Raw genomic sequence first — 8,785 nt, 5'->3', positions numbered from 1 at the left:
GCGCTGAGGCTGCTGAGAGTGGGGCAGGGGGAGAGAGAGCAGCAGCCTGGGAGGGGGACAGTGGGACTGCAGGGGGGCACAGGAGCCCAGACTCAGCCCTGGGGTGCAGACTAGCAGCTCCAGCCTTGCTGTGACCCTGCAGATCCCTGCCCTCAGCCAGCACACAACCCCTTTGTTACTGCTCAGGACAATGCCTGGTAGTGATGGGCTCTGGGTGAAGCCTGGCTGCTAACATCCCACCCCAGCCTGGGTCTGCCAGGACAAAGAAGCCAGCATTGCCACATTGTGCTGGGGAGAAGAAAGTGCCAAGAGTGGGCTGCAGCACTGGAAGATTCACTAGCCACATTGCCAGCCTTGCAAGCCATACAGACATCCTGCAGAGTCCCCTCTACCATGGCTGTTTCTCCAGGACACATGTGAGGAAGGAGCAACCTCAGCTTGTGGTGGGATTCTATCCCTGGAGTGTGATCTGATTCCCAGCAGGGGTGGTATTTTTAAAAAAAATAAAAAAAAATCATCATTTTAAATTTATTTTTTTTAAACCTTTTTTCTGGATTCCTAGCCTGAAGCATGGAGGAGTGGAGGCAGTGTGGACGGTGGCTGATTGAGTGCAAAGTTCTCCCACCAGACCACAGAGTGGTGTGGCCCTCAGCTGTGGTTTTTGACCTGGCCCAAGCCCTGAGAGATGGGGTCTTACTGTGCCAGCTTCTGCACAACTTGTCCCCTGGATCTATAGACCTCAAGGATATCAATTTCCGACCCCAGATGTCACAGGTAAAGAGGTGACAATGTGACAATGTGTGTGTGTGAGATGTTGGCTGTAGTCCTGTATAGTAGGACCTTCTTCTTCTGAGTCCTGCAGGTTCTCTTCCCCTAAACAATGCTCATTGCCTTTCCCCTCATTGTCCATCATTTATTGGAATGCATCATTTAATCCAATTACTCTCATCCCCATTCACACACTGTATATCCTGCTGGGTAACCTCCTCCCCCAGATCTTCTACCAGGTCCACATGGCTAGTGCTGGCCATCTCCTGGCTCCCAGGGTATTGGATTTGGCAGCTCTGAGTGTGTCTGGATACAGTGTGTCTCCTGTCCCTGCTTTGTAACATGCCGCACTGCAGGATATTAACCTCACACAATCCAAACATTTAAGATTTTTTGTATTTAGATTATTGAATTGGAAACCCCAGTCCTGCAGTGTATCTGCAATGCTATCAAAATGTATATCTCTATCTAACTGTCTAATATATAACTGTATTCAAATGTGCAATATATATCTGTGTGTGTGTGTGTGTTATATGTATATGTATGTGTGTGTGTGTGTGTGTGTGTATATATATATATATATACACAATATAAAATCTCATATTTGAGATATTTAAGCACACCCTCTCACCCAAACATAAAAAATCTGAAATTTGTATTTTTCTGCAATCGTTGAATTGTAGAGAACAGCAAATCGTAGAAAAAGCCTAATTGCAAAATTCAGGCTTAAACAGTCAAGCTGGGGAATTTCTCCCAATCGCCTATTATGGCCTGAATACTGCAATTTTGTTTTTCAGTTCTGTACAATTCGCTGTTTAGTAAATAAACCCCATTATGTTTCGTTGATAGAGTAAAAGTTTAATGTTATGGCAAAACTATACAAAGTAAACCACAAAAGGCGCTGGTTTCCCATAAATGATAAATATATTTCCTTGCCGTATCCATGGCAACTCTACAATGGCTATAGCTCCTCCCATTTCCAAATTAAATAATAATGCCCCCAATCTTTTTTTCTGTCTGCTTCTGGTGGACCTGGTTACATTTTGCATCTCCTCATGCTTTTTGTGGTTACTTGGGTTTCTCTCCAGTTTCCCTGGGAAACCATGGAAACCCCAGGATATGGCCTCTCGCCAAGGGTACCCTCCTAGAGTTGGGATAGGGAACCTTCGGCACACTAGATGTTGTGGACTACATCTCCCATAATGCTGTTACAGCCGTAATACTGACGATGTAGTCCACAACATCTGTAGTGCCGAAGGTTGCCTAACCCTGTCCTAGAGGATTTGTCAATCGGCGATCAGGGGATCTGTTGCAGTGACTCTCCTGGTAGCTGTCGGATGGTCCAAAGGCCTCCTATAATGGTAGTTAATTTCTTTGGTTCACCTGCTGTAAGGATGGATATCTGGGGCTATTCCTCTGTATCATGGTTGCCCTATCAGGCTCTTTGGCTCACTTGTTTGAATTTTGCTCCTCTTTTCGGAGATTGGACTCGTGTGCCTGAGAAGGAAGAACACCGGAGCCTGGCCTGTTTGGTGACTGGGAGAATCATCTTTTAGCCTCTTCAAACGCTTGGAAACATAGCCGGAATTTGTGCATGCGCATTCACACATATTTCTGACTTATTTATTTTAAATCTTCTTTTTTTTTTTGTGTGCGTGTGTTTGTGAGAATTTTACACTTGGTTACCTTCTGAGTTTCTTACCTTCAGGCTCAATTGTTTGACTTTCTGCTAATTTTCGTATAGGACAGTTCCTCATACTTTCTTTGACCCTTTTAAAATTTTTTATTATTGGGATATTTTTAGGTTTTGAGAGGAGTGTTGAATTGGTATATTATGGTATGATTAAGGTAACATATGGCATATATGTACCTGAAGCCTTGCATTATTTTAGATACTTTCGTTTTGTAAGATTCAGGCATACAATGTCAGAAAACCTGAAGGAGCTAGGAAGAGCCCATAAGAAAGATAGATCCCTCAGATGGAGTCAATTATGGTGATGGATGAGGGCAGCTCTTTCATATTCCCCTCCAGAATCCTTTGAGAAAGTACTCTTTTTATACATGATATGTTCCTTGGACCTTAATGGATACTTCAAGCAACATACCCACTAGAGCTGTAACTGTAAGTGCCAGGAGTGACATTGGGCCCCCCCATTGTCAAACCTTTTTTGAATGGTATGACTTCTAACCTGGCATCCACCGGGCACAGTCCTCTGTTTCTACTACCAACGCAGGGGAGCTGGAGGTTCCCAAGCATGAACTTGTTAGCTATCCTGAGCTAAGCCCTGCAGTGAACGGCTTAGCTCGTTGGCTGAGAACGTCAACTGATTACTCTTAGCCAAAGAGCTAAGCTCTGTACTGCTTAGGAATTTCCAAATCTTCAATGTTGGTAGTAGAAGGAGTGAGCTGTAGTGTTTATGGTGCTGTCAGTGTTCCTTTAAGGAGGCGAAGTTGGAAACGATTCTTAGGAAATGCACCCCTTTCTTCCACCTCGGATTTATAGTAGGTCACGGCCACTAACTGTTCAGTGGAAGAGTTCTTTGGAAGAGAGTTACCACAGATTCTTCTTAGGCTGGTTTGGGAGAACATCTAGAAAGGGAATATGTTGAGAGTCGATGGAGACATTCTCAGACATATGTCCATTAGAATAGGCTGGAAGTGTACAAAGGTTTTGTAAACTGCGTGTAGCTTCAGAATACTCAGTTTTGGCAGTAGGTGAAAGTCAGTCAGTCAACACTTCCTCAGTTAGAAAGAACCAGGCAGATGGTGGAAGTTCTTCACCCTCTGAAGGGTAGTAGAAACAGAGGACTGTGCCCGGTGGATTCCAGGTTAGAAGTCATACCATTCAAGAAAGGTTTGACAATTCTTTTTCCAGTTCATATGAGTGTGGTTGCAGATTTCTTCCGTTTGATCCAGGGGGTGGTCTCTGTCCAAACAAGCATTTCATACCATAGTCCAGAGGTGTGGAGTCTTCCCAATGTAGACAACATGGCATGAGCACAGAATCTAGAAGTGGAGAGGTATTTGCCATGGCACTTTGACATGGAAGACAAGATGCCCTGAGGTCAATGGCTGCCTTTCAGCCTGGGGTATATCGTTTCTTCAGTACCTCTCATTTTCCCACTTCTGAAGAGGATTCATAAAGATAAGTTGGTTATTTTGGCAGTCATTCCCTTTTTTTGCCATGCTGACCGTGGTTTCTCCTTCTCAGTTGTCCACGTTTGGAACCTCTATTATACCTGGCGAATCATCAGTACTTTCTGCATCAAAGTTGTGTGTTCTTGGTTCCCTCCGTTCCTGAGGTTGATGGTTTGAAAACTTAGAGGCAACGTTTAAAAGAGAGCTCTGACATGGAATATCTTCTTCAGGCTAGGAAACGTTCCGCCTTTTCAACCTATTACTGGGTCTTGCATGTATCACCTGGCCAGATGTGACCCGTGCCACTAAATATTCATTCATCATATATTGACTAGTACCCTAGAAGATGTCATCAGAACCATCCGTTCTTCCTTTGGCACTGACGTTCTCTCTAATGCTCTTTCATTTGATTTTTGTTCACATTAAATATCCTTTTGTATTTTTTTTTTTCTCTGATGTCTGATGATTTAGTTCTCCCATCCTTGTTTTACAACCTTGATTAATTCCCCTTGTACTGCTGCCATGGATCTGGCCATAAAATTAGAAAATTAAAGGGTTCCTAGAACCATTTTCACATTTAATCTTTGTTTTTTGTTTTATTAAACTTTTTCCCTACCACCATGACCACCCTTTAATCCGTACATATTGATAGTTTATTTTCAGACTATATGCCGTGGCAGCACTTTGATGCGAGCTTTATTTGTTCCCTGGAATGTGGCTTTGATATTAGACTGGCGGCATAGGGGGTGCAAATTCCTTTTTATTATTTAATTAGGAGGTATTTCTGTCTATTTTTAAATTGGTTCCCCCCCACCCCAAATCTCTGCTTTAGTTAGGAATTCTTAGATAAAATGTTGTGTTTTTTCAAAAGAGACAAGTTCTTCATACCACGATTGGTAAATTAAATTCTGTATCCGAAGCATAAATAAAATTGCAAGATATAAGAAATCTAATAAATTTTTCAATGTAATATTACTCAATATAAATCTGAGCTGAATAGGGTAATCCTAATGGCTCCTATATTTGCAGAGCAGATGCCTCTTACTGTATTAAGCTATATCAATAATTGGGAGGCTTATAGTAAAACATATTCCATAATAGAAGCATATTGAAGCCTTAGCTGTAGTGCCATAGACGGCAGACACACTGTGGCAGCCAGTGCTATGTATTACTTGCGGTGCTCATTACTCCCATCTCGAAGGGTTAAATTTTCCGCAATGAATGTTTAATTGTTCAATTAGCATTGTAATTGTGAAGTGACCTATAATTTGGATGATCTGTGTTTAAGATGATCCGTAGTTAATAATTCCTCCTTGGATGGTTTTACTGTGACTAAAGCTCTGGGAAATATATTCTGTTTCGAATTCAGCAGGTGTGAGACGCGAATGCGCTCTCTTCTCATTGGCTGTAAGATTTTCATCCTTTTTTTATTTATTAATAATATTCCTGTGCCAAGGATGTCTTTTGATTTTTATTTATTTATTTATTATTATTATTTTTTTTTTTTTGGTGGAACCCCAAAAGCAATATATTACAGGATCCAAGGATCCTACACAATAGAACAATTTTGGCTAATCTTTGGCATCCTCGATGTTTGAGGGGCTGTTTCTTCTAGTACCCAGACAGCCTATACTACAAGACTGGCCAAGCGTCGTGGGAAAAGAAGTCCACAGACACCTAGGGTGCCACTGTTGGCATGTTCTGGCATGCACTCTTTAATTGTTCATTTAAAACATGCTAAAAAGCGATGCTTCGGAAATCCTACATTAGATGAGTGCTCATATAATTCATTGTGGCTGGGTACATGTAGACACTTCATTAGTGTTTGGTGGCAAAATTGGAGATGACCTACTGGGCCAATGACAACCCTGTGTGCAGCGGGAAACACTGGCAAACAAGACCATTGATTGGCTGTATGGTGTGCGTGTTAGGATAATACAGGCTCCTCCAATAGTAAAGGACCACTATAGTGCCAGGAAAACATACTGATTTTCACAGTGAGAAGCGCGGAAGCGCCTCTAGCGGCTGTCAATGAGACAGCCACTAGAGGCTGGATTAACCCTATTATAAACATAGCAGTTTCTCTGAAACTGCTATGTTTATAGAATAAAGGGTTAATCCTAGCTTGACCTGGCACCCAGACCACTTCATTAAGCTGAAGTGGTCTGGGTGCCTATAGTAGTCCTTTAACAGTAATCTAAATTAAGAATTATCTCTTTCCTGGAGGCATAGAAACATTTATTGTATCCGCCTTTACCACTGCCACGGGAAGGCTGTACCATGTTCCCATTACACTTTCTGTGAAGTACCATTTCCTCCCATTCACTGTAACAAATATATATTTGTCGATTGCATATATCTTTCATGGTTTCTATGATACAGTAGGCAACCTTTTAAAAGGAACACTTCACACATCATAATCACTATAAACCGCTGTAGTGGTTATGGTTACAGGAGTGTTCTGGTCACCTTCCAGAGTGATTAGTAAAAGGGTTTTAGAAGAATCTGCATGGAGAATCTGGTCTGTTCCACTGCGCTAAGCAGGAGCATGCGTTGACATGCCCATTGGCTGAGAGCATCAGCCGAGTGGATCTGTTTAGCTTAGCGAAGGATACAGCTTCTACTGCTGCAGAAAACCAGATGTGGCGCAGGTGATCACAAGTTGTCAAACTGCTCTAAAACAGATTGACAATTCACTCTGGGAGAGCGCAAGGGCGCTGCTGCCACCATAAACACTACAAAGGACTGTTGTAGTTATGGTGCCTTGAGTGTGTAAGAGATTCATATTTAAAAAAAATAATAATAATTATTTTTTGTTTCCATTAAAAAATGTATTTGTCTTTACTATATTTTTTTAATGAGTTCTGTTTTAATAATATTCTATGGTTATGGAATGATATCCTAATTGTTCTCCTCAAATTAAAGCATTCCAACCAGACAGGGTAGATTTTTTTTTTTAGCTTTTGCTAGTTTCCAAGTACATCCTCAAGTCTCCGCATCGGGAATATTTAAAAACATTGGCTTCTCTTCCTGTTATCACTTTCAGAATATTGATGGACTTCCCCCCTCCCTGTAAGTTTAATGGATGAGGTCACCCAACAGTCAAATAAACATGGAAGCTAGTTTTGAGGGGAAGTAGGGTAGCAAAACTTTTAGACGTTTTCCCACAGAAAGAAAGGCCGTAAGGTAAAATAAAAAAAATAAAAAAAACACAATAATTTAAATAAAAAAATAAAAAAACAACACAATAATTGAAATGTAAAAAAAAAAAAAGTGGAAATCAGAATACAGTAAGATTGCATACAGCACCCAAGAATATATATATTATTAAGCTGGCGTAACCACTCCTACATGGAACTGTTTGTGACAGTCAAGTGGTAATAACGTCGTTTTGGCTTTGAAACCCACTTAAAAAGCACACATATGGGCCCTTTTTATTATTATTTTTTTGTAAAGCCAAACTACGGAGAATTTAAGTGATTTTCAGAGCATGGGAATCGTTGAATGCAGTGCAGTAAATCTGTTACCACATATCGGCGCTGTGTGTGAGATATATTTAAATTTTTTGTAAATCTACTGTGAATAGAATTTTTGTGCTAGTTTGCTCCGCCTCCGTGGCTGAGCTCATCAAACTATGCTTCCCATAGATGAGCAAGGAGGATCTGACGCGCATGCACAGAGCGTGCCGAACAGGCATCCAATGTTTTTCATAGCAAAGCATTGAATCCAATCCGGAAGCACCTCTAATGGCTGTCAATATGGCCGCCACTAGAGGTGTGTTTAATATAAACCTTTCCCTTCCTGCAAAACGACAATGTTTTACTTTAAACAAACAAGACCCCGATACGTTGAGATGACGTCTGGGTAACTTAAGTTATCCTTTAATCAGTGACTTAAAAAATGGCCATTGATATCTCGTATTATTTTTTATTTCTATATCACAACATATTCTGTAGCGCTGTACAACAAATTCTAAAGAGAATTAAAAAACTCTCTGTTCTGAGTGGAAACTAGGTGAAGAGGCAAACATACTATATTTGGAATTGCTGTTGTGCCTCTTTGGGATTTTATTATGGTTTCTTTAATTTTTGAGTTACGGTCAATGTGAATCGTTTCCTCGTTTTGATACTTTTTCTACTATAACTTTTTTCTGTCCTTTTTGTTACCGAGCAAATATAAGCCATCGGTTTGGTGACATGAAAGAGAAATCTAGATTTGCTTAACACCTTATCTCTCACTGGCTTGTGCTTTAAAGTGAGAATTGCTGGCGATTGAAAATAGTCACCAAGGACACTTCATCTCAAGAAAGTGGTCTGGGTGCAGTGGTCCTATAGTTTACACCCTGCAATGTAGAAGATCAGTTGTTCGTTTTTATTTATTTTTTATTTTTTTATAGAAACTTCTATGTTCACATTGCCGTATTAAACACACACCTAGTGGCTGTCGTTGATAACCACTAGACAGGCTTGCGGATGCTCCCTTGATTCAATGCTTTTCTGTGGAGAAGCTTGGATGTGCACAACACTTCCTGCGCATGTGCATCCGCTACCCAATGCTCCTCTAAGAGATTATTTGCATAATCTATACATTGCATTAAAAACTTTAGTTTTATTTGTTCATGACCTCCCTCCCACCCCCCTCTTGTTATTGCTCTTCATTGATGCCATGGACATTGTTGTCAAACACTGACCAACTCTGGATTGTAACAAGACAAATTGGGCATGCCTCCCAACATTTGATTAGGACAAAGAAGGAAACTTTCATTTTAGCAGTGTGGCCAGGTGACAGAACAATTTATGCAGTTAAATTGTAATTCAGGACAAGAACAATGTATCTTATTTACACAGACCAATTTCTAAACACATTTATTGGTTTAAAG

At 40.8% G+C, this 8,785-nt stretch overlaps 1 protein-coding gene across 1 annotated transcript in view; it reads left to right on the top strand.

Annotated features, from left to right (window-relative positions):
• Positions 1–538: 538 nt before the first annotated feature.
• Positions 539–8,785, top strand: part of VAV2 (vav guanine nucleotide exchange factor 2) — a 237,879-nt gene continuing 229,632 nt past the window's right edge. Inside the window, exon 1 of the mRNA XM_063433483.1 lies at positions 539–774. Within this exon, the coding sequence (XP_063289553.1) occupies positions 571–774 (204 nt within the window). The 5' untranslated portion in view covers positions 539–570. The remainder of the gene's footprint in view (positions 775–8,785) is intronic.

Source organism: Pelobates fuscus, chromosome 9 (genome assembly GCF_036172605.1).
Source record: "Pelobates fuscus isolate aPelFus1 chromosome 9, aPelFus1.pri, whole genome shotgun sequence".
NCBI classification, from domain to species: Eukaryota; Metazoa; Chordata; class Amphibia; order Anura; family Pelobatidae; genus Pelobates; species Pelobates fuscus.
Note: the sequence above shows the minus strand (reverse complement) of the source record. Positions and strands in the feature narration are given on the sequence as shown.